Source organism: Hippopotamus amphibius, chromosome 1 (assembly GCF_030028045.1).
Source record: "Hippopotamus amphibius kiboko isolate mHipAmp2 chromosome 1, mHipAmp2.hap2, whole genome shotgun sequence".
Taxonomy (NCBI): domain Eukaryota; kingdom Metazoa; phylum Chordata; class Mammalia; order Artiodactyla; family Hippopotamidae; genus Hippopotamus; species Hippopotamus amphibius.
Window position 1 is genome coordinate 179204039 of NC_080186.1, and position 26836 is coordinate 179230874.

At 39.5% G+C, this 26836-nt stretch overlaps 1 protein-coding gene across 1 annotated transcript; it reads left to right on the forward strand.

Annotated features, from left to right (window-relative positions):
- Positions 1–4375: 4375 nt before the first annotated feature.
- On the forward strand, positions 4376–25808 carry LOC130843971 (snRNA-activating protein complex subunit 5-like). The gene is made up of 4 exons (XM_057719918.1): positions 4376–4430; positions 5277–5308; positions 25417–25587; positions 25683–25808. The coding sequence occupies exons 1-4, from the start codon at positions 4376–4378 to the stop codon at positions 25806–25808; spliced, it is 384 nt and encodes a 127-aa protein (XP_057575901.1).
- The last annotated feature ends 1028 nt before the right edge of the window (positions 25809–26836 follow it).

Genomic DNA, 26836 nt, shown 5'->3' on the forward strand with positions numbered 1-26836 from the left:
AACTAAAATAATATTGAATATCAACTATACTTTAATGATAATAATAAACCATTGGGCCTTGACATGTCCTAACTCAAATGGCTTTTTTAATGCTGAGTGATCTACACTGTGATAGGTCTTTAATTCTACTCATAGCTTTAGGAGATCTTTAAATTCGAATTACAATTATTACGCTTAAATAATGTAATTGCACTCAAGGGACATAGACTGCAGTATCAGAATAGGTAATGAGATGAATGGATTTGGAAAATCTCATTTTTTCCTTTCTAATTCATTTTTGGATATTACAGCCATGACAAATGCTCTAAAGAGAGCTGGCTTAATAAATGGCAAGACTTTTTATATGTTTGTAGTAAATCAAGTCTAATCACAAAACAGCCATTGGTTACAAAACAGAAGTAGAAAGGGAGCAGAAAGGAATGTTAGAAGAGAGATGGATGAGAAAGGAGAATCAGGAAAGGAAGCAGGGACAGAGGGAGGGAGAGAACAGGAGGGAGTGACAGGCGTTTATCACCTCTCACTGCTCTCCGCACACAGTGGTCCTCTGGGTTATTCATGTGACATCGTCACAAGATGGTGCAGGATCTGTGCAAGGAAGGTGAAGCCTGTTCTCTTAGGCAATTTTCTTCTTAAGCAACTGGGGACACTGCCCTCAAGTGAAACATTACACCTCTCAGTTAATCACACCAACCACAATCACATTGGTAGCCCAGGCTCCTGTGATCTCGAACCTACTCTTTTTCTTCCTTTTTCTGAAAATAGGCAAAACAAGGCTATCCTCATCACAGGTGCCCACTCAAATAAACAAACAGGAGTGGAGAGAAAGGAATGCAAAGGTAGGGCAATATTCTTAAGACTATGACTTCTCACCTAAACAATTTTCTGGGCAGCTGTTGTTCTGTTCCCATCACTGCCCCCTAGAAGGCAGACTGTCCCCACATAAGCTCTTTGGCCTTTTAGTTACTCCTGACCATATTCACCAGAGTCCCACTTCCTTTCTCTCCAGACTCTACTAGATAGAGTGCCCAGGAAAGAAAACCGAACCACTATTTTCTACACAGAAAGTGATAACAGACCCAGGCATCTCAATAAATATAATGAAGAAGGTTTCTCAACAAAGCTCTGAAAGGTCATACCATATAGGAAGGAGAATGAATGAAGTAAATTAATTCCATTTAGTTGTATGAGCTGATCAACATGGCACAGTTTGGAGACTTCATCAGTAAAATAAATGGCTTTCTAATTTAGGATATTTTTAAGTTTCTCCATTAAATGTAAGTATTTCTGCATGTATACATTTAAATAGGCCATCTAGTTCTAATTAGATCTAAAATGAAAGTAGAGAAAATAGCTGAAATGTCCACAATTTATGCTCAATAAACTACAGTAATTAAATTATCAGAATAGGTTCTTATCTAGAAGAAAACTTTCTGTTAAAAATAGATATACCCTTTCTTTATCTAAAGGGATCCAAAGATTCCAAATAACTAGTTAGAGGGTCATCTTTCTTTATTCCTGAATGAATTGGGCAGGCAGTATATGAAATCATTTTATTTCTAGCCTGGACAACTCACCAACAAATGATGGTTTTCTATACCAATGATGGATTTTAGTTCTCAATTGCACTCATGCTAAAAAGCCCTGATTTTAAAAGAAAAAGAAAAAGAGACCCTCCTTTTTTAAATTCCAGAAAATCATTGCATAGGTATAAAATTCTTACTTTCTTGGTTTTTTGGTGCTTAGAGCCTCCAAAAGAACTGTTGTCATCCTGCTATTCCTTAATTTATTCCAATAAATGTTCCTACAAGACTCAAATTTACTCAATTATTTGCATGCTTTACCTCTACTGTTCAAATTCCTGCCAAAATCCAAATTAATTCTATTCAGCATTATTTCCTATAGTCAAACAATGAAAGAATATTGTCTAAACACTAATCTGCTGTTTATTCATTTTCCTCATACAGCTTCAGTCCCCCAGAGTTTGACATTTCAATAAATCCTTAAAAGGGATTATAACGCTGCCTTGCTATATTTTGTTTTCTTCAAGAAAATAAATTAAGAAACTTTCCCACCTTTAACCTCTTAACAAATTATAAAGAAGCCTATCTTTCTTCCTCTAAAAAACAGGCTTTGAATGTGGAATTAATTCCAAGCATCTGGAATAAAGAAACAGTCCCTGGGTAACAGAAGATGATGTCAACGGATTCTGGCAAAAGCTTTCCTATAATTTGTTTCCTTCAAAACAATCTGATCACCCTCATTCTCATAGGATGCTAAAGCAGAGAATCCCATATGTGTTTATGCAATATTCAAAAGATTCGTGAATTTTTTTTTCTGCAGCTCTAACTACAGCCCTTGGGTTTGCCTGTCATTGGAGCAATCTGTGCCCAGTGGATTGAAAATGCAATCCATGATGTGGTTCTTCTTAACAGCACAAATGGAAAAGACAGGTTAACATTTTAGTCATGATTGGGGGGAAATTTAATACGCAGTTAATTAATGTAAAAACAACGAATTGTATTAAGAGCTATACATAGCTGACTTGCTCATATAGAGTAGGTTATATCAAAGAATCCAAATCAATTTTATTCTGCTTATGCACTCATTACTTCCAAATACTCACACGGAGCAGGTAGAGCCTGAGTGTCGTGCGTGGCCTACAAATGCCTGTGTTTTAAAGTTTATTCCGTCAAGTAATTCACACCTAACACACAGGTCAGATTTATTTCACTGCTGCCCCAAATCATAAGGGTCACATTGCCTCTGGCACTCAGATGTTCACAGAGCATGTCAGTCTTACCAAGGAAATAAACCCCTGCAGCCAAGGTGTTTCTACAGTTTTTAAATCTGTGTTGGTCCATGCAATTGATGAGTGCCAAGAAACTTAGGGTTTGTAAAATGAATGAAATTTCCTCCCAGAAAACAGCTATTGGTTCAAAAAAACAATCAGTTCAAGCAAATGCTGCACTCCAAAGCCAGCATAACCCAGTCTTTCTAGGACCATGTCAGTCAATTCAGGGGTTCAAAATCCAGAAAAATATTCAAACTGGAAATCAGTTTACACCTTCAACTTTCTGCTGGAGTGCGCACAGGCTAAGTGCCTACTGGACAGCTGAGTGTTTTGCTACCACTTTCACTTCAGTTTGTGTCAGGCCACATCCTTCAGGCAATGAGGTAAGGAAGCCAGAAGACAGCAGGAAACAAGTCTAGTTAGGGAAGAAGAGAATAGCACATGGAGATTTACAGCCATACGTCGGCTTGGACATGAGTGAGAGTGCGAAGACTGGCCACAGCCTAGGGAAGGTTGAGAACATACAGTGATCACTTGAGGGAGTTTCAAGGGATAGTACGAGTGTGGAGTGCTTTGTTTCTATCAACCTGTTTCATGGCTCCACCCTATTCAGAAATATAGTCTAGCCGTGGGCCCAGGAGAGGAAATAGTGGATTAGGAAACTGGATTTCATGAACACATGACAGTCTCTGACACATCAGTCTAGGATTTAAATAGTTTTAAGTCTATCCATCCATCAAGGCTTCTTTCAAATCCAGCTCTCTTATGAAAGTTTTCAATTCCATCTCCATCAGATAAAGATCTGCCCAGCTTCTGAATACAAACACTAATCTCTCATTTGACAAATAACTCCATCTTGTGATATCTCTTTATTTTTATCCTATTGTTTTCTAATTATCATCTTGTTTTTAACATTCTAAGAATAGAAGTTTTGTTTTTCCAGATAGATAATGAGTCACTTATAGGCAGGGAGTATGCTATATTTCTAGTTCAGACACATATAAACACATATGCAAATACACACACACTGCCTCCGTCCCTTACTTATATTAGGTGCTTTACAGGAACGCAGGAACATGCTGAGAGAGAACGTAAGAATCAGAATGTGTAAACCAACTCATCAAAGCTAAACACTTCTGAGTTTACAACACGAAGTCCAGTGTTTGGGGAACTAGAGATCCAGGCGATGTCAACCAGTCTACATCCTCAATGGACTTTGTGAAGAATGAATATATGCATAAAGTCACTCTTTAAATAGCAAATAGGAAGTTCTACATAAAATCGTGGCTTGACTCCAAGGATTTATTTCTTGAAACAATTTTAGCATTATAAAAAAGAATAAAAAATGTTATAAACTCTGAAGGACAAAGAAAATGGGAAAAGAGACAATGACAAACAAGATATTTTTATTAAAACTTAAGAGGGTGGAAAAAGGATTGGGAAGTGGTAAATGTCTTGAAGCATAAAGAAATCTGAAACCTGCAGAGAATGATAGTGATGAGAAGTAGACTGAGACTGCCTTCAGAACACTGGAACGCTCTCAGGAGTTGGAGGCACCAGGTACCTTGGGAGGCAGAGACAAGGATGCGACTACATAAGGGTTCATCTGATACTAAATACCTCCTCTACCCTGTACCAGGTGAGTTCCCCTCCCCATACCCCCAAGAAGAGAGAAAATGTACCCTCTAGAGAAATTGAGGCCAGGAAGACTTGGGCCTCAGAGACATCCAGGCTTAACACAGTGAGAACAAGGTGTGTGTTCAAAATAAGGAATTAAGAAAATGCCTATTAAATAAAAAGATTATTCTGACACTTGTGAAAGACTTTTTCCAGGGAGATTACTACAGTGGGGGTTGTAGTAAGAGATATTCTTACAATTCTGAATACAGCAAGGAAAAGTGGAAATATGTAGCCAAAGAGCAGGGTGGAAATCAATGGATGCAAAATTACTAAAAGGAAACATCAGGAGTAAGGAAAGATTCTGCATAACCAATGTGACAGGATTATTGCTGAAGGTAGGCCATGGTGATAAGATAGCTAGGGTGCAGGAAAAGAAATCTGGCTAGATGCCAAAGCTAAGAGAGGAAAATTCGGATCAGATATCGAGAATGCAGGATTTTCACTAAACTGAACCAGCAGGATTCTTGCTAAAATTTGATCAACGACAATGCCGAAGAGTGAGGCCTAGTCGAAAAGACTCAGAGGAGCCTGACTGAACTTTGGTCTTTGTCACTATGAATGGTGAGGGAGGGAGTGGGGTACAGGTAAAAGACCAAGAACTGGACATAAAAATGGCATTGTATTTCTCAACAGCATGGCTAAAAGCTGGAAGATAATGGAATAATGTCTCAAAAACTATGAGAGAAAATTATTTTCAATCTAGAATTCTATATCCAAGTAGCCTGATTCAAGTGTGAAAGTTTCCTCAAAACATTTTTTGACTATTCTTTAAAAATTATTTTGCATGTTCCTTTTTTCTTTCCAGGGAAATACACAGGATATGCTTCAAGTAAAGCTGTAAGCCCAGAAAAATATACCATGAGAGCTTGCTGCCTGTGAGGGGAGCAGAATAGGTGACCCCAAAATAAGTCACTTTGGTACATGGATTATTTTGAGCTGAAGGTGGTCAAGACCCAGCAGACTCAAAAAAAAAAATTTTTTTTTTTTTACTCTTTTAACTACCTAAAAGAATTTAAATGGAGGACCTGGCCCAGAAAGATAGCTATTACCAAAGATAATTTTTTATCCAAAAGACCAAATGTAGGCAGGGCAAACATCTAATTACCAAGCATCTACTCTTCTCATTCTCCTGTGAATTTCCCTCCTTCCCTTTGAAGCCCCAGGTCCCTACCCCATTCCTTAGCTCAGTATGGCATACAGTCCTCAACTGCCCAACTTGCTCTTGGGGCTCAAATCTTTGGGGATCTTGAATGCACAAAATTCAATTTTTCTCCTGTTAATCTGTCTTATTTCCATTTAATTACTAGACCAGACAAAAAACCTAAAGGGGAAAGAGGGAAAATTTTCTGCCCCTATATCTGCAGACAATTATTTAGCCTTTAACAGTTTAGAGAAATTAAACTATAACCAATTATTTTACAAAGCACTTTGGAATAAGAACTACAAACAAGAGAAGGGGAAAGCTCTAAAAAGGTGGGAAATAATGCTTTCCTCATATTTAATTTTTTTAATTAACATTATCTTTTATTAAGCTTGTTTTGCAAGATAAGTATAGCATAAATGCTTCTATCAATACCCCCTTCAGATCTTTTAGTTTCATTTTTGTTGGCAGCAACACTCAATACAATCATATATACTGTGTGACCTTTTCAGTTTCTAAGGCATGGTAACCTGATAATTTTTCTTTTAGTTTTTCCATGTAAACACTTCATTGTGTTCAATGAGGCACAAGGATAGGAGCCTGCTTTTTATTCAGTCACCATATTAGTTAAATCACCTTTTCTTGCATAATAGACACCTTACTGATGCTAGTTTGGCAAATAAAGAAATCTATTGAATTACTTGGATTAAAAATTCACGTATGACTTGAGGCCAGGGCTCGAACTATGTCAGCATAACCAGGCTCTCTCCTTTTCTCCACCCTGTCCACTAATGGAATGGCTTATTCTCAGGTTCCACAATGAGGGGAGATAGCTAATCCACACCTTTCATGTTCAAGTCTAGCAGAAAAAAAAAAGCATCTCTTTTAGAAAACTCAACTTAGAACCCAAATAATTTACTTTGATTGGCCCACTTAGGTCAGGTGACTTTCCTTGAAATAAACACTATACCCTGGGAAATCATGGTCATAGTTTTTATGCTATAGAGTCTCATCTGGACTATTCACCAGAGAATAGGTAATCCAGTTTCCCAAAGGAAAACTAGCATATTTTTTCCTGTAGAGGTGGGGGATAGATGCTGGGCAAGCAAAAATAGCATATATCTATTACACCTTTTAATACATTTAAAAACCCATTGTTCGGGGGCAGAGTCAAGGTGGCAGTGTCAGAAAACGTGGAGATCGCGTCTCCCCACAAATAGATCAGTTGCCAGAGGCCGGTGGGGGACCTGAGGCCCAAGCAGACCACAGGAACCCCGGAGCAACCGGGTAGGACCTGGGGGAAGTCAGAGGGGTGGGGAAAGGGAAGCCAGATGGGACCGGTGTCCCTGGGGGTGGCTGGGGGAGGGGGGAGGTTCCCGCCTGGAGGGACCATTGGGGGCTGGGAAGATGGGGAAACCGCAACTGGGTTTCTACCCCCCAAGAGGCCAGGAGGCCTGCTGAGCTCCCAGGCTTGGGGACCTGCTGGGCTCCCCAGCGGGGTCCTCCACCCTCCAAGGCCCCCTCCAGGCTGCCTGGGTCCTGGGGGTGTGGGAAGGAGGGAGGAGGGGCAAGGAGGTGGAGAGGCGGACAGGTTGGGGTGGGGGCTTTGAGATTGGGGTATGGGGAGGTGAGCGGGCATTTCGTCTGCCCTCTTGGCCAGGAAGGCTGACTGGGCTCCTGGGCCTGGTCCTTCACTCTCCAGGTCCCCTCCAGCATGAGAGTCCTGGGGGCGTGGTGGGGGCAGGGGGGAGGGAGAGAGGCAGATAGTGGGGGTGGGAAGGGATCTCTCCAGGTCAGAATAGGAGAGCCGCCACCAGCTATTTCTTCTGGGTGGGTCCTCCACCTTCCAAGTCTCCTCCCGGCTGTTGGTCCTAGAAGTACAGGAGGGAAGTGGTGGGGGGAAAAGAAGAGAGGCGGAAGCGGGGAGGAACCCTCTGGGCTCAGAGGATTGGGGGAGGAGCGGAAGGCATTTCTGCTGCCCACTGGCCCAGGAAGCCTGCTGGGCTCCCGAGCCTGGTCTCCAACTCTTCAGGGTCCCCATGCAGATGCATCGGTCTCGGGGACATTGGAGCATGGCAGGGGAAGAGGAAGAGAGGCAGACTGGTGATGGGACGTTCCAGGAGCAGAGGACCAGGGGAGGTGCGGAGGACCTTTCCCCTGCCCACTTGGGCCCAGTGGGCCTGCTGGGCTCCCGAGTCTGGTCCCTTGGCCTCTCCAGCTGAGTGGGTTGTACAGGCATGGGAGAGAGGGAGGAGAGGAGAAAAAGAAGAGAGGCAGACAGCAGTGGGGGGGACCTTGCAGGACCAGAGGATCAGGGGAAACGCTGCAGGAAATCTCCCTACCCACTTGGCACCGCGAGGCCTGTTGCACCCCCAGGCCTGGTCTTCGGTCCTCCAGGGGCCCCTCTAGGTCTCACTGGTCCTAAGGGTGTAGAAGGAAAGCAGGGGAGAAGAGGAGAGGCGGGCAGGGGAGGGGGCCTTCTGGGATTGGAGGATCAAGGGAGGCAGAGAAGGTATTTCCCCTGCCCACTAGCTCTGGGAAGCATGCTAGGCTCACAGAACTGGTCTTTCACACTCCAGGGCCCCCTCCAGGTGCTTGGGACCTAGGAGAGTGGGGGGCGAGGGAGAGGAAGAGAGGCAGACAGGGACGCTATGAGACTGGGAGATCTGAGGAAGTGCTGCAGACGTTACCCTAGCCCAGTTGTCCCTGGGAAGCCTATTGGGCATCAGAGTCTGGTCTCCTGCCTTCCAGTGCCCCCTGCAGTTGTGAGGGTCCTAGGGGAATAGGAGAGAGGGGGTGAGGAAGAAGAGAACCCAAGGGGGAGGGATCTTCTGAGATTTGAGGACTAGGGGAGGTGCCTAGCATTTCTCCCACCAACTTGGGCCCAGGGAGCCCACTGGGTACCTTGACCTGCTCCTTTGCCCCAGGACCAGAGGCATTACTGGGCCCTTCTGCCTCATTGGGCCTAAACCCCATTCCCCACCACCCCCAGGGCCTTTTCTAAGCATAGGCCCTGCCCATTGCCTAATATCCTCCTCGCATCCGCCCACCCCCACCCTTGTCTAAGCCCTGCCCCCACAGCAAAGGCCTTTTCTGGCTTTTTTCTTTTTCTTTTTTTTTTTCTTCCCACCACCTCACACAGGCTATTGCAGTGGTTTTACCTTCCAGTTGTTGCTCTATTTTCTTTCTTCTTTTTAAATTTATTTAACATATCTGTTAGTTTCCTATTATCATATTTTTTATCTTGTATTGTTCTGCTGTTCTCCTACTGTGTGGTTTTTTTTTTTTTTTCTGCTTTCCTGCTCCACAGGGCATGTGGGATCTTGATTCACAAGCCCAGGGTCAGGCCTGAGCTTCTGAGGTGGGAGCTCTGAGTCCAAAACATCAGACTAACAGGGAAACCCAGTCCCCAGGGAGTATTCAACAGAGTGAGGTCTCCCAGAGGTTCTCACCTCAACACCAAGACCCAGCTATACTCAACAGCCTACAAACTCTAGTGCTTGAAACCTCATGCCAAACACCCAGCAGGACAGGAACACAATCCCACCCATCAAAAGTGGGGGGCAAATGAGGTGACAAAAAAAATGTCACAGATGAAGGAACAAGGTAAAAATACACAAGACTAAATAAATGAAGAGGAAATAGGAAAACTGCCTGGAAAAGAATTCAGAGTAATAATAGCAAAGGTGATCCAAAATCTCAATAACAAAATACAGAAAATACAAGAAACAGTTAATAAAAACTCAGAAAAACTAAAGAGCAAACAAACAATAATAGATAACAAAATAACCAAAATTAAAAATATTCTAGATGGTATAAACAGCAGAATAACTGAGGCAGAAGAACGAATAAGGGAGTTGGAAGGTAGAATGGGGGAAATAACTGCCACAGAGCAGGAAAGAGAAAATAAAAAATAAAAAGAATGGAAGACAGTCTCAGAGATCTTGGTGACAACAATAAGTGCACCAACATTCGAATCATAGGCATCCCAGAAGAAGAAGAAAAAAAGAAAGGGTCTGAGAAAACATCTGAAGAGGTTATAGTGGAAAACTTCCCCAACATGGGAAAGGAAATAATTCATCAAGTCCAAGAGGTGCAGAGAGTCCCATACAGAATAAACCCAAGGAGAAATACACCAAGGCACATATTAATCAAACTAACAAAAATTAAACACAAAGAAAAAATATTAAAAGCAGCAAGAGAAGAGCAACAAATAACATATAAGGGAAAACCCATAAGGATCTTTCTGCAGAAACTCTGCAGGCCAGAAGGGAGTGGCAGGATATATAAGTCCTGAGAGAGAAAAACCTACAGCCAAGAATACTCTACCCAGCAAGAATCTCATTCACATTCGACAGAGAAATCAAAAACCTTTACACACAAGCAAAAGTTAAGAGAATTCAGCACCACCAAACCAGCCTTACAACAAGTGCTAAAGGAAATTTTCTAAGCAGCAAAAACACAAGAGAAGGAAAAGACCTACAAAAACAAACCCAAAACAATTAAGAAAATGGTCATAGCAACATACATGTCAATAATCACCTTAAATGTAAACGGATTAAGTGCTCCAACCAAAAGACACAGACTGGCTGAATGGATACAAAAACAAGACCCTTCTATATGCTGCCTACAAGAAACCCACTTCAGACCAAAGGACACATATAGACTGAAAGTAAAGGGATGGAAAAAGATATTCCATGCAAATGGAAGTCAAAAGAACGCTGGAGTAGCAATACTCATTTCAGACAAATTAGACTTTAAAGTAAAGACTATTACAAGAGACAAGGAAGAACACTACATAATGATCAAGGGATCAATCCAAGAAGAACATATAACAATTGTAAATATCTATGCACCCAATATAGGTGCACCTCAATACATAAGGCAAATGCTAACAGCCATAAAAGGAGACATCGACAGTAACACAATAATAGTGGAAGATTTTAATACCCACTTACATCAATGGACAGATCATCCAAACAGAAAATAAATAAGGACACACAAGCTTTAAATGACACATTAGACCATCTCGACTTAATTGATGTTTAAAGGACATTCCATCCCAAAACTACAGAACATACTTTCTTCTTAAGTGCACATGGAACATTCTCCAGGATAGATCACATCTTGGGTCACAAATCAAACCTTGGTAAATTAAAAAAAAACTGAAATCATATCAAGCATTTTCTCTGACCACAATGCCATGAGACTAGATATCAATTACATGAAAAAAAAACACTGTAAAAAATACAAACACATGGAAACTAAACAATATGATATTAAACAACCAAGAAATCACTAAAGAAATCAAAGAGGAAATCAAAAAATACCTAGAAACAAATGACAATGAAAACACAACAACCCAAAACCTATGGGATGCAGCAAGAGCAGTTCTAAGAGGGAAGTTTATAGCAATACAGTCCTACCTCAAGAAAGAAGAAAAATCTCGAATAAACAACCTAAACTTACACCTAAAACAATTAGAGAAAGAGGAACAAAGAAACCCCAAAGTGAGCAGAAGGAAAGAAATCATAAAGATCAGAGCAGAAATAAATGAAAAAGAAAGGAAGGAAACAGTAACAAACAATAAAACCAAAAGCTGGTTCTTTCAGAAGATAAATAAAATTGATAAACCATTAGCCAGACTCATCAAGAAAAAAAGGGAGAAGATGCAAATCAACAGAATTAGAAATGAAAAAGGAGAAGTAACAGCAGACACCACAGAAATACAAAAGATCATGAGAGACTACTACAAGCAACTATATGCCAATCAATTGGATAACCTGGAAGAAATGGATACATTCTTAGAAAAATACAATCCTCCAAGACTGAACCAGGAAGAAATAGAAAATATGAACAGACCAATCACAAGTACAGAAATTGAGGCAGTGATTAAAAATCTCCCAACACACAAAAGCCCAGGGCCAGATGGATTCACAGGCGAATTCTATCAAACATTTAGAGAAGAGCTAACACCCATCCTTCTCAAACTCTTCCAAAATATGGCAGAAGGAGGAACACTCCCGAACTCTTTCTACGAGGCCACCATCACCCTGATACCAAAACCAGGCAAAGATGTCACAAAAAATGAAAATTACAGACCAATATCCCTGATGAATATAGATGCAAAAATCCTCAACAAAATACTAGCTAACAGAATCCAACAGTACATTAAAAAGATTATACACCATGATCAAGTGGGGTTTATCCCTGGAATGCAAGGATTCTTCAATATATGCAAATCAGTCAATGTGATACACCATACTAACAAACTGAAGAATAAAAACCATATGATAATGTCAATAGATGCAGAAAAAGCTTTTGACAAAATTCAACATCCATTTATGATAAAAACTCTCCAGAAAATGGGCATAGAATGAAATTGCCTCAACATAATAAAAGCCTTATATGACAAACCAACAGCCGACATCTTTCTCAATGGTGAAAAACTGAAAGCATTCCCTCTAAGAAGAGGAACAAGACAAGGGTGTCCACTCTCACCATTATTATTCAACATAGTTTTGGAAGTTTTAGCCATAGCAATCAGAGAAGAAAAGGAAATAAAAGGAATCCACATTGCAAAAGAAGAAGTAAAATTGTCACTCTTTGCAGATGACATGATATTATACATAGAAAACCCTAAAGATGCAACCAGAAAATTGCCAGCACTAAGTAATGAATTTAGTAAAGTCTCAGGATATAAATTAATGCACAGAAATCTCTTGCAGTCCTATATACTAACAACGAAAGAGCAGAAAGAGAAATTAAGGAAACTCTCCCATTCACCATTGCAACAAAAAGAATAAAATACCTAGGAATAAACCTGCCTAAGGAGGCAAAAGACCTGTATGCAGAAAACTATAAGACACTGATGAAAGGAATCAAAGACGACACAAACAGATGGAGGGACATACCATGTTCTTGGATTGGAAGAATCAATATTGTGAAAATGACTATCTTACCCAAAGCAATTTACAGAGTCAACAAAATCCCTATCAAATTACCAATGGCATTTTTCACAGAACTAGAACAAGAAATCTTACAATTTGTATGGAAATACAAAAGACCCTGAATAACCAAAGCAATCTTGAGAAGGAAAGATGGAGTTGGGGGAATTAGGCCTCCTGACTTCAAACTATACTACAAGGCCATAGTGATCAAGACAGTATGGTACTGGCACAAAAATAGAAAGGAAGATCAATGGAATAGAATAGAGAACTCAGAAGTAAGCCCAAACACATATGGGCACCTTATCTTTGACAAAGGAGGCAAGAATATACAATGGAAAAAAGACAGCCTCTTCAATAAGTGGTGCTGGGAAAATTGGACAGCTACATGTAAAAGAATGAAATTAGAACACTTCCTAACACCATACACAAAAATCAACTCCAAATGGATTAAAGACCTACATGTAAGGCCAGACACTATAAAACTCCTAGAGGAAAACCTAGGCAGAACACTCTATGACATACATCAAAGCAACATTCTTTTTGAACCACCTCCTAGAATCAGGGAAATAAAATCAAGAATAAATGAATGGGACCTCATGAAACTTAAAAGCTTTTGCACAGCAAAAGAAACCATAAACAAGACTAAAAGGCAACCCTCAGAATGGGAGAAAATAATTGCCTATGAAACAACGGACAAAGGATTAACCTCCAAAATATACAAGCAGCTCATGAAGCTTAATACCAAAAAAGCAAATAACCCAATCCACAAATGGGCAGAAGACCTAAATAGACATTTCTCCAAAGAAGACATCCAGATGGCCAACAAACACATGAAAAGATGCTCTACATCACTCATCATCAGAGAAATGCAAGTCAAAGCCACAATGAGGTATCACCTCACACCAATCAGAATGGCCATCATCACAAAATCTGGAAACCACAAATGTTGGAGAGGGTGTGGAGAAAAGGGAACTCTCCTGCACTGTTGGTGGGACTGTAAGTTGGTACAGCCACTATGGAAAACAATTTGGAGGTTCCTTAAAAAACTACACATAGAACTACCATATGATCCAGTAATCCCACTCCTGGGCATATATCCAAAGAAAACCATAATCCCAAAAGAAACTTGTACCACCATGTTTATTGCAGCACTATTTACAATAGCCAGGACATGGAAGCAACCGAAATGCCCATCAACAAATGAATGGATACAGAAGATGTGGCATATATACACAATGGAATATTACTCAGCTCTAAAAAGGGATGAGATGGAGCTATATGTAATGAGGTGGATAGAACTACAATCTGTCATACAGAGTGAAGTAAGTCAGAAAGAGAAGGACAAATATTGTATGCTAACTCACATATACGGAATCTAAAAATGGCACTGATGAACTCAGTGACAAGAACAAGGACGCAGATACAGAGAATGGACTGGAGAACTCGAGGTATGGGAAGGGGCAGGGGGTGAAGGGGAAACTGAGACGAAGCGAGAGAGTAGCACAGACATGTATATACTACCAACTGTAAAATAGATAGTCAGTGGGAAGTTGTATAACAAAGGGAGTCCAACTCGAGGATGGAAGATGCCTTAGAGGACTGGGGCGGGGAGGGTGGGGGGGACTTGAGGGGGGGGAGTCAAGGAAGGGAGGGAATATGGGGATATGTGTATAAAAACAGATGATTGAACTTGGTGTACCCCAAAAAAAAAAAAAAAAAGACTTCACATCTCCACTAAGCACTATGTATAATTATTAAACCAATGGTTTACAAAAGAGTAAATAACATTATTTGGGAAATGAAAAATAATTTCAGTATTCAAAACATGCAAATAACATTATAGATGCTATGTAAGACTACATTAGCTATGTTGGTCCATGTAAGATATTTAAGTTGAAATTTTCTTCCTCTTATACTTTCAACTACAGAAAGTTGGCCACCTTTAATTCAGTACCTTATTTTATTTTCAACTTTACTTTCACTCTTTATGGAATTATGATTATCTGTAAATAAACACTGGTGTATATCAATTCAGGAAGCTTACTGGCCTCAACTCATCTAGTACTGACAGTGGTGATATTCACTCTTCTGGTCCTTCTGAAATTCACCAAATGGAAAATGCGATGAGTCTTCCCATGGAAGCAGCTCAGCCACAGCAAGGCTGGGTGACACTGTCAGTCATTAATTCCTCTTTTCTTTCATTTTCTATTACACATTAGCACAATAGACACTGGCAAAATTTCTTAAATATATAAAAAAATTTTATATATTACTTTTCAAATTATAAGTACAGTAGGAGCATACTCTTTGGACATCTAATGTAAGCTCAGTCCTTAATCCTAAAATGCAGGGATTCAAAATACATTTTTATCTAATTTCTATCTAAAGTGACCCCAAAATGGGGAAAACATTATACATTGACCCTCTCACACCTGCTGCTAACAAGTTCTTTGGTTTAGTAACTTGAAATATCTATACTGATGAACCCAGTAACAGGGCAAGAATAAAGATGCAGATGTAGAGAACAAACTTGAGGACATGGGGTAGGGGGTGAAGGGGAAGAAAAAAAAAAACTATACTACAAGGCTACAGTGATCAAGACAGTACGGTACTGGCACAAAAATAGAAAGGTAGATCAATGCAACAGAACAGAGAACTCAGAGGTAAACCCAAGCACATATGGGCAGCTTATCTTTGACAAAGGAGGCAAGAATATACAATGGAAAAAAGACAGCCTCTTCAATAAGTGGTGCTGGGAAAATAGGACAGCAACATGTAAAAGAATGAAATTAGAACACTCCCTAACACCATATACAAAAATAAACTCAAAATGGATTCAAGACCTAAGTGTAAGGCCAAACACTATAAAACTCCTAGAGGAAAACATAGGCAGAACACTCTATGACATCCATCAAAGCAAGATCCTTTTTGACCCACCTCCTAGAATCATGGAAATAAAATCAAGAATCAACAAATGGGACCTCATGAAACTTAAAAGCTTTTGCACAGTGAAAGAATCCATAAACAAGACAAGAAGACAACCCTCAGAATGGGAGAAAATACTCGCCAACGAAGCAACAGACAAAGGATTAACCTCCAAAATATACAAGCAGCTCATGAAGCTTAATACCAAAAAAGCAAATAAGCGAATTCACAAATGGGCAGAAGACCTAAATAGACATTTCTCCAAAGAAGACATACAGATAGCCAAAAAACACATGAAAAGATTCTCAACATCACTAATCATTAGAGAAATGCAAGTCATAGCCACCATGAGGTATCACTTCACACTGGTCAGAATGGCCATCATCAAAACATCTAGAAACAATAAATGTTGGAGAGGGTGTGGAGAAAAGGGAACTCTCCTGCACTGTTGGTAGGAATGTAAGCTGGTACAGCCACTATGGAAAACAGTCTGGAGGTTCCTTAAAAAACTAAAAATGGAACTACCATATTACCCAGTAATCCCACTACTGGGCATATACCCAAAGAAAACCATAATCCAAAAAGAAACGTGTACCATAATGTTCATTGTAGCACTATTTACAATAGCCAGGACATGGAAGCAACCTAAATGCCCATGAACAGATGGATGGATAAAGAAGATGTGGCACATATATACAATGGAATATTACTCAGCCATAAAAAGGAATGAAACTGAACTATTTGTAACGAGGTGGATAGACCTAGAGACCATCATACAGAGTGAAGTAAGCCAGAAGGAGAAAAACAAATACCGTATGCTAACTCATATATATGGAATCTGAAGAAATGGTACTGATGAACCCAGTGACAGGGCAAGAGTGGAGATGCAGATGTAGAGAATGGACTTGAGGACACAGGGCTGGGGTTGGGGGCGAAGGGGAAACTGGGATGAAGTGTATCATAGACATAGATACACTACCAACTGTAAAATAGATAGCCAGTGGGAAGTTGCTGTATAACAAAGGGAGATCAACTCAATGATGGGTGATGCTTTAGAGAGCCATGTCAGGGAAGGTGGGAGGGAGTCATGGGAGGGAGAGGATATGGGGATATATGTATAAATACAGCTGATTCACTTTGGTGTACCTCAAAAACTGGTACAAGAGTGTAAAACAATTACATTCCAATAAAGAGCTTAAAAACAAACAAACAAACAGAACCATTGTTCTACTGCCTCCATTGGGCAGAATTCCCAAAGAAGAAATTACTTCAGACCAATTAAATGCTTTTCTTGGTTGAAAAAAAAAAAATCTAAAAATTAATGCATAATTTCCTCTTAAACTTATGATCAAATCACACAAAAGCACATTTTCAAATTCTACATAGTCATTTGGAGTCTTTATGTAGTCATTGCTCAATGTTTGTACTAGCTTACAGTTATGACAGAAACTAACTGTAATTGTACTGATAATGTGTGATTTTCTTTCCTCAGAGGATGTGCATTTCTACCTGCAGCTTTCCCTTGAATATCATCACATTATACGCTCAGCTTTGCAGATGAAATACAAGGATTTTCTTTCACGTTGATACCCCCTGGGTTGCTGGCCATAATTAGCCCCGGCAGGAAGCTGGGTATTTGCGGGAGTCACTTTACGTGTCTCTGAGATCAGATGAGGAGAGCAGCTCCATGTAAGCCTCCTGCATATTCCAGTAAATGGCTAAAGTGATGTGGTTTTTCTCTTTCCGAATAATTAATTTTCAAAAATTGGCATGAGGCTCTGCTATTTCCATCCTTGTCTAAGGTAAACCACTCTTGTTCTGCTCAGCACATTTGCCTCTGGAGCACTCGGATAAGTTACCCCTGTCATTGCTACCCGTGAAGGACTGGTTAGGACTTTATTTCTACAGAAACAATCCATTCTCTGCCATTTTATCTGAAGTTCAGACAAAGAAACATGGCTTTTCTAGTTTCAAACCTCACATTTTCTTTCCTAAATGAAAATTTGTCACATTTGTTTATTCAGTACTTAGTAGAATTAAGGAGATCATAGTCTGGTAGAAATTCTGATATGTTATTATACTATACAATAATTTAGAAATGTATTCTAGAATCTTAGAAACCACCTCTGATATGCATAGTTAATCTCCTAGATAAAAAGTCGTCTTTGATATTAAATAACCACCAAAAAAAAATAATTCACTTATGTATTCATGAATTCTAAGGGAGAAAAATATTTTTTAATATATCTATATATATATACACATTTATATTTATATATATATTTATATACTTAATACATCAAAGACATTTTGATACATTTACTTAAAGTATTTTTTTCTCCTATTGAACAAATCCCTGTTCTTTGGTTTCATCAAATCATAATGATTATAATAATTTGCAAGTTTAAAAAATAAAAATTAATTTTAAACTTCCTTACAGTATAGACAGTTCAATAATTCTTTATATATCTTTAGATTCCATTATCAAGCCCTCATAATTCTTTCCTGATAAAGTGGACTGGGGATTAATGGAAAGAACAACTCTAGAGGAGAAGCAAGACTTCTTTTTTGTTCCGTTTTCTGGTCATGTCGTGAATGGGATTTCCCACTTATGGCTTGAATCTAGTAGCTAAAGAGAAGCAACCCACGGAAGAAAATATTTAAGAGCTAATTACTTTATATAAGACATATCAAAGACAAGAAGAAACCTTTAGGATTATAAATGATAGGATTTTTCCCTATTATAGATCCAAGTACAATAAATAAAAATAGGGATTTATTTTCCCAGGGTTTGAAGTACCAGAAATGAATCTCTCATGTGAAACTAGCTCCTACGCACAGCATCAGATTTCTCCCTTGATATGTAAATCAAGGAGTATTGGGGAAAAAAAATCCCAGCTGAATCAAAACCACAAGTATCTTTGATACCCTGGCCTTAATGGCTTTTATTCTTCTTGCAAAAACATTTTTACTCTATAACCAAAATAACTGTCTGAGGCACGTTGCCTGCAATCCTTTGCAAGGCATTTAAAATACCTTCAAATATGGTTTAACATACCAAAGAAGCCACAGGTCAGATTAGGATTTGAGGCTATAATAGTAACTACATGTCCACCGCTGATTGTTTAACACATAAGAATTTCTCTGGGGAAGGCTGGTATTAGAATAAGTTAAATACAAGATATTTGTAAGGCAAGTCTACTTTCACTAGACTTTTGAAAAAGAATTCAAATGATGAAAACATTATCCACTATCATTTATTTTACCAACCCCCAAATCTTCACTCAAATATTAGGGTCAGTTGTATATTTATCAACTTGTGTGTGCTCTGAAAAGATAAACGAATGCATAGGGAATAGACAGTGTAAACTGGGACTCTAAGTCATATATCAGGGAAACACCTAAGACTTTGAAAATCTACCCTGAAGATCAAATTTAAAACTTTCACTTGATTCTGCGAAAGCCAAGGAAATAAAGTGCTAGTAAATGAGGAAGTAAGAATATATATTAAAATGCCACAGAATAAGAAACAGATGTCATTCAGCTCAAGACACACTTAAGTCTCGATGTTTCTGGGTTCTAAAATGAGATTTAATATTCAGGTTTAAGAGGTATTTATTTTTTCCCAGCTCTGTTCACTGAAAGGGCCTAGAAGCCCAGAAGCAATTACACCCCAGGAGCAATTAGCACACCCAACATCCAGATCTTTATTCTGAAATACTGTTCTCTATTAAAAGCAAACAGGTATCCCTGGAGAAATGACAGATTCCAGGGTTGGGGCAGGGAAGGTATAAGATGAACCTGAACATTTTGTGCCAGAAAGTAAGGAACTGCTAAAAATAAACTAAAAGTTAAAAAATAATTAACAACATGTCAAAAGGACACCTAGAGCCAGCTCAAAGGGTTCCCACTGGGCAAGTCAGAGACAACTTAAGCATCAAAACAAACAAGGACCATAACACATTATAACCCATTGAATAAAATAAGAATCCATATTGACAATAAATAGATGATTTATAACTAACTAAATAAATAAATGATATACATAGATCTTTCTATAGAATGCTAACTAATAAATCTGGAAATATCCAATTAGAAAATCAAATGGAACTATCATAGAAAAATTTATTTAGCTAAGACTAATTGATAGATTAGTTTTGGGTAATAAGGGTGGGGAGTAGGTTTTGTGAGAAACTGGATATTTCTATAGTTCCACCCCACAGATTATCACAACTATCACGCCAACACTGGAGCACAGTTAGCAGTCTACCCATAGTGAAGCCCAGGCTGCAACCTTCACATCTTCAGGGCACAGCTCTCAGCCCCATTGATCACACAACGCAGCCTGAGGCCCTGCACCAACTCAATACCCTGTCTGTGGCCCCACCATAACACAGAGTCAAGCCAGTGGCACTAACCTGCCAGGAAACACAGCTTGTGATCCTGCCCAACCAGAGGTGATTACAGAGCCCAGCTAGTGGCCCCACCTGACAGCAGAGCACAGCAAGCATCTCTGCCAGACTAGGGAGCCCACCCAGCGGCCCCACTTGAATGTGGAGCCCAGCGAGCAGGTCCACCCAAACAGCAGTTACTGCCCTGACTTCAGAGCCTGGCCTCACCAACATTTATCCAAGGAGGTGAAAGATCTGTACACTGATCTTTGTACACAAAGCTATAAAGACACTGATGAAAGAAATTAAGTAGATACAAAAAAATGGAAAGATATTTCATGTTCATGATTGAGAAGAATTAATATTCTTCTTGTTTTGGACTTTAGAAAGTTTATTAAACATTTTTGGATTGTCTGGTCCATTGTTCTTCACTCCCAGTGTTCATAGGATATTGGAATTCACAATTTGGGGTGGACATGGGAACTTATAGAGACATTTATCCTGCCTTATAGTCTTGGCTATTTCTTATCACATTAAGGGGGTTTGACAGTTTGGAGGAAGATGGGGGTAGAAAACTTCCATTCACTACTGTTTGGGGACACATGAGAGGAGGTCAGACCCACTCTCTGCAGTGACCCATGGAAAGAAGTATTCTTCACAATATTTAATATTAAAATTTTCATACTATCCAAAGCCATCTATAGATTCAGTGTCATCTTTATAGAAAAAAAATGGCACTTTTTACAGATACATAATAGAAAAAATAATTCTAAAATTCATACAGAACCACAAATACACCAAGTAACCAAAGCAATCTTGAAAAAGAAGTACAAAAGTGGAGGCATCACACTTTCTGATTTCAAACTATATTAAAAAGCTATAGTAAGCAAAACAGTATGGTACTGGCCTATGCATTGATACACAGACCAATTGAACAGAATTCAGAGCCCAGAAATAAACCCCTATATAAAATATCAACTATTATTTGACAAGGGAGCCATGAATACTCAACAGGGAAAAGATATTCTCTTTAATAACGGTGATGGGAAAACAGGATATCCACATGCAGAAGAATGAAAATGGATCCTGATCTTACACAACTCACAAAAATTAACTTGAAATTAGTTAAGGACATAAATGTAATACCTAAAACCATCAAACTCCTAGAAGAAAAATATAGAAGGTAAGCTCCTTAACATTGGTCTTGGAAATGATTTTTTGGATATAACTCAAAAAGCACAAGCAACAAAAGCAAGAATTTTAAAAGGACTACTTCAAACTAAAAAGTGTCAGAGTATCAAAGGAAATCATTAACAAAAATGAAAAAGCAACCTTTGGAATGGGAGAAAATACTTACAAATCGTATATCTGATAAGAGGTCAATAAAAAGGTGGGAATGTAAATTGGTGCAACCACTGTGGAAAATAACATGGAGCTTTCTCAAAAAAATTAAAAATACAACTACCCTATAATCCAGCAATCCCATTTCTGGTTATATATTCAAGGAAATAAAATCATGATCTCAAAGAGTTATCTGCACCCCCATGTTCAATGCAGCATTATTCACAATAGCTAAGACATGGAAACAACTTAAGTGTCCATCAATGACTGGATAAAGAAAATGTGAGGTAGATAGATTTTTTTTTTGACATTCCCACCAATAATGCACAGGAGTTCTCCTTTTTTCACATCCTTGCCAGCAATTATTATTTCTTCTCTTTATACATACAATGGAATATTATTCAGTCTTTAAAAATAAGGAAATCCTAACATTTGTAATAACATTAATGAAACCTGAGGGCTTCATGCTAAGTGAAATAAGAATGACAAATACTCTATGGTCTCCCTTATATGTGGAATCTAAAAACACTGAATTCATAGAAACAGAGTGTATATTGGTTGTTGCCAGTGGCAGGGGATGGGGGAATGAATGAAGGTGGTCAAAGGGTATAAACTTTCAGTTATAAAAAGAATAAGTTCTTGGGACCTAATGTAAAACACAGTAACTATAGTTAACAATGCTGTATTGTTTACTTGAAAATTGCTAAGAGAGTAAATCTCAAAGGTTCTCACCACACGCACCAAAAGAAGTACCTATGTGAGGTGCTGGATGTAACTAACCTTATTGTAGTAATCATTTTGCAATATATACATATATCAAATCATCATATTTGTATGCCTTAAACTTATATAATGTTATACAAAAATTATATCTCAGTAAAGCTAGAAAAAAATTTAAAACACAAGCAGAATTTATTCTCTCTCTCATTCTTTCTCTCTCTCTCTCAGACACACACACACACACACACACACACACACACACACACACACACACAGAGTTAAAAAGCAGTTGAAAAACCTTAGAAGCAGGGCTGAGGAGTGTAAGCCCTGCTTCTAAGTCCTTTCAACTGCTTTAATCAGGCCCTGATAAAAGCAGGATAATCTCTAGGATAATCTCCCATAGTTAAAGCAAACTGAATAAGGATTTCAATTACATCTCCAAATTCTCTTCACAGCAATACCCAGATTAGTGTTTGAATAACTGGGGATGTAGCTTAGCCAAGTAGACACATCAAAAAGAAAAAGAGAAACCATCACATTATGAAAACTCATATGTATAAACAAACAGGTTAAAAAAGATTATTTAAATTTAGAAACTATAGCCATTCATTCAACACTACTGCTATCATAACAAAAGTGTAACAATAAAAGCCAGCCAAAACTTGTAAAAGAATAAAGATGTTTCAGTAGGCACAAATCAGACATTTAGGATGAATGTCATTTTTCTTGAGACAAAAGAAGTTATTAAAGAATAGTCAAACATAGCCATCTATAATATACTGTTTCAGAAGGAAAGCTTTAGCTTCAATATAGCTCGTAAGTCAGGTTCACCATGATAAAGGACAAGAACCTGGAAAATACTGAGCATCATAAATGACACAGAGACTGAGAAACTAGAAGCTGTCATATTTTATCATGATTCAAAATAAAACAACTCTCAGTCCTATATCTTGAAGGGGACAGAGGTTAGAAAAACTCTAGCAATTGTTTTACGACCCTTCCAGCTTTGAAAGAAAGGCCCTTTAGGCCAAGCAAAGTCCCCTTTTCCCCATGATTTTATCATTTTATCCTGGTGTGAGAGGTTAATCCTAGCTCTTTGATGGCACACACCTTTCCACAGATGGAGTTGAAGGCAGTGCTTTCCCAAAACCATGGCTCTTTTCCTCCTTTACCCTGAGCCTGTAGTGCCTTGGTACCCTTTACTCTAAGTAAGTGCTCTCTACAAGCTATAGTTCACCTTATTTTCTTTTTTTAAACACTTCACATTGGAAAAGAACTCTGCAAAGCAGCTTGTGTGAGACTCTATTATTAGAACAAAAGGAGCAAGAGTATGCATCAGTAGTTCGTTCTTACTGATAATTTTTATGGACTGAATGTTCTCTTGAAGAAGTTAGAAAAGTCACTTAGAAATTCATTATGTAGGGAGAAAACTCAAGATGGCTCCCAGCACTATGTAATTTTTTTTCCATTAGATCCCTAAAGTAGTTGCCCCTCACCCAGGTGTGAACAAAGCTTAATAAAATCCTGTAAGTGATAACACTATCAGCTCAGACTATTATCATCAGGATGTTTCTGTACATAGTGCATACAGTAATCCTAAGTATCACTGCCTACACTGAAACAAGCAGAGGCCAGGAAGAACCTGCCGAGATGGAGAAATCATTGGGTAGCTGATCAGTTCACTTACTAAGAGGTCCACTCCTACCCACTGGCCTCCCTTGTGAGACCAGACTCAGCTTCAGGGTCTATGTGAAGGGTGAGGAGACTCCCATAGAGTTGAAGCTTGAACTTCAATTTACCCAAACCAGCCCTCTCATAGGAGAGGATAAGCCTAAAGAAACAATGTTACTGAGGAGTTAAGACTTCTACAGTAGAAACCCCTCCTACCAGCACTAAAAATGAGAAGCAGGACACAACAATGAACTATTTCCTATTGGCCAGATAAAGGGGTGAGCATGTGAGATTCAAAGGAAACATGAGGAAGAGCTCATAGTCCTGGATTTGTAGAGAAAAGACCACAAGGAGCTGAGAGGTCAAGGGTGAGTCAAGGTCACTAGATGGGTAACCAGGACAGAGTGCTGGTGGCACAGCAGGCCAGTGCAGACAACAGCAGCAGCCTCTTGGAGAGATGACAGGAGCAGTGGCTACAGCAAACAGAAGCAGAGGTACAAAGAGAGACATAAATCTTATGTAAGATATCCCTCTCCTTGGGGTCCCCCAGGAAGGCTAAAAAGGGGCAGGTGTTTGTACCTGTTGGAGTCCTTGAGCTTTCTAATTTTTTGCTGCCTCTGGAGGTGTTGGTTAAGTCCCTCTATGATCTTAGATTTGTAGTTTTTACATTACGCATTTTCAGATTTTATTTGAGCACTTCTTTTTCCAGACTGGGTCTGGAAACCAGTAGTGTCAGACTGGGTGTGATTTAAAAACCAGTCTGGGTTTGGGATCAGACCCAGATCACCTTCAGAGACCTGAACCTTTGGTCCTACACCAGGCTCTTGGAACAAGCTGGAGATTTAAAGTTAAAATTGACTAGGGAGGTTTCTCTATAGAAGCAGTTGGCATCTTAAGGTGGACAGTTCTCCCAAGATCATGGTTCAAGATCTTAATCTCCCATATGAAAGCTTTATTTCTTCTGCCTTTTCACTACTTGCCTTTTCTCTCTGTTAATGCACAAGAAGATAAGGCTCCTTATCTCTGCTGTCTTTCACTGAATCTACGGCTAAGGTCATAGCTGCACAACAAAAGTCCCTAACCTTTCTTGCTAAGGAGGTTTAGATAATAAAACTGCAGAATTAGGAGGAGTCTGTGTCATAGTAAATATCTGTTACTGTACCCGGATATACACTTCTGGTATTGTAACAAATACAAGAAATTAACAAACAAGCCACTGGCTAAAACAGGTTGATGCTCCTTCAGGTACATTCTTTGATTTATCTGATGCCAATTGGTTTGATTCATGGGGGCCCTGGCTGAGGAATACACTCAGCCTCTTGGTATTAACCTAATAGTTATCACTGTAGTTTCCCTGGTGTGCTATATTCTCCCAAAAATCTTAAATGCATGTTTGCAGCCATCAGCAGTACATCAGATGGTCTCGTTGCACTTGGAGAAACAGAAACAAGACAAGATGAACAGGAAGAACAATTCTTCCATGGATTTGGCATTATAAGCTAAAAGTTTCACAATCAGACAAGGAAGAAACAGATGGTAACAGAGTGGGCTAACACCAATTTTTGGTCAATCTCTCATGTGTGAAAGGATGACCAAAAGGGTGGTATTGTTAAATTAGTAACCAAGGAGGACATTAGACTGATGTGGTTACGTGGTGGCCTATATAAGCAAACCAAAATCTCAGCCTATAAATGCCTCAAGATTACAAAATCCAAATATTAAGGACAGCTAATCACAGTCACTTAGTCTTTAAGTATAGCCAGTAAATAATTTCCTTACTTTGCGACCGCCTTTTCTCTCCAAAAGCTTCTCCCCAGTTCCGTTTCCGGTATTGCGGAGGTGGCGTCATCAGCCAGCGCCCGGCGGGCCGCGTCAGGAAGAGGCGCGAAGCTGAGCCGACTTCAGGCGCTGCGCGAGGCGGAGGAGACGCGGCTTCACTTGAAAGCGGCTCAGCACGACCAGCTGAACCGGCTCAAGGTTGAAGAACTGCCCCCCCCCCCCCCCCCCCCCAGTCCATGATTAGTTCTAGAAGAGGAGATGAGATGCTGTCATCTCAACCTGCACCTGAACAGTCACATGATATGTTGGTGCGTGTAGACAGTGAAGCATCAATCAACCCAACTGCCCTGGAGTTGAGCCCAAGGAGCCATGTGCCAGAAGAAGAGAAGGATGAGGAGGAAGAAGAATCAGATTCCTGAAGGGGAGAAGAGCCAGGATTAGTCATACAAATTAAGTTCTAAGTCTCAGGAACTTTCTCTCTTCAAAGAATTCTTGCCATGGGCCCTGAGGTCTGCTTTAACAGGAAGCAAGAACTTTAGGAGGATGTGTAGTTGTAAAAATGGTTCCATCAATAACTCAAGTTTCAGAGTGCTTTAACCAAAATTAGTGACATATAGGAAAGCGGAGATGCAGTGTTTCAGTCTTGAGCAATATGGGTGGTGCTGTTTATATTCCGGTCAGATTCAGTAATTGTGTTCAAAACCAAAAACGTCTGAAATGGTATCGAGGAGGTCTGGCATTTGCAAAAAGGGCAGAGTTTAAATACAAGCCAGCCTTTCCAATCAACAATGCCTCTTCTGAGAAAACCAATTAAAGGCTGTTTGCATGCCATTGAACCCTTGAGAGCAGAGCAAGGCCACAGTCTGGGAGAGAAAGATGACAAAGAGGAGGACAGAGGGCCTTGAGAGCACAAGCTGTTGCCACCTCTCAGTAACATCGTAAAACTGCCTACTAACATGCTTTGTGTGGCTGTCATCACATCGAGGTTGAGACATCACTACAGTAAAATGTGCTTAGAAATAAGTTATAGATAAGTAGCCATCATGCAGCTTGCCGCTTTCCAGACAGCAACAGAGAAAGGACCAGTTCCTCTGGGGAGAACAATACAGTAGGTTGGTTTAAAACCCACTTCTGGACTTAGGAAATGTGCCCTTGAAGAAGGATCACTAGGCTTGGGGGTTGAATTTTATAATAAAGAGGTGACAGTTACAGAATAAGAGTTGTTAAACTTTGAAGTCGAGATTCATTTCTGCATACTGTCCCTTTTCCAGTGAATATACAGATAAGTAGTTGCTTAATTTTATAAAAGTAATTTGCCATGTCCAACCAACAGAAAAGCCAAACAAAACACAACCAACCTCTTCAAGCACAGCTTCTTACATAACTGTTCCAGAAGAGAGCATAAACATATTTACTAATCATTATTTCATTAAAGTTATTTTGAGCT

Excerpts from the sequence above, each read along its gene's own strand:
- LOC130843971 (XM_057719918.1), top strand. The coding sequence starts at position 4,376 with ATGCGACTACATAAGGGTTCATCTGATACTAAATACCTCCTCTACCCT. Across the intron at positions 4,431-5,276 it reads CCTCCTCTACCCTGTACCAG|GGAAATACACAGGATATGCT; the intron begins GTGAGTTCCCCT and ends TTTTCTTTCCAG. Across the intron at positions 25,588-25,682 it reads ACCAGCTGAACCGGCTCAAG|TCACATGATATGTTGGTGCG; the intron begins GTTGAAGAACTG and ends GCACCTGAACAG.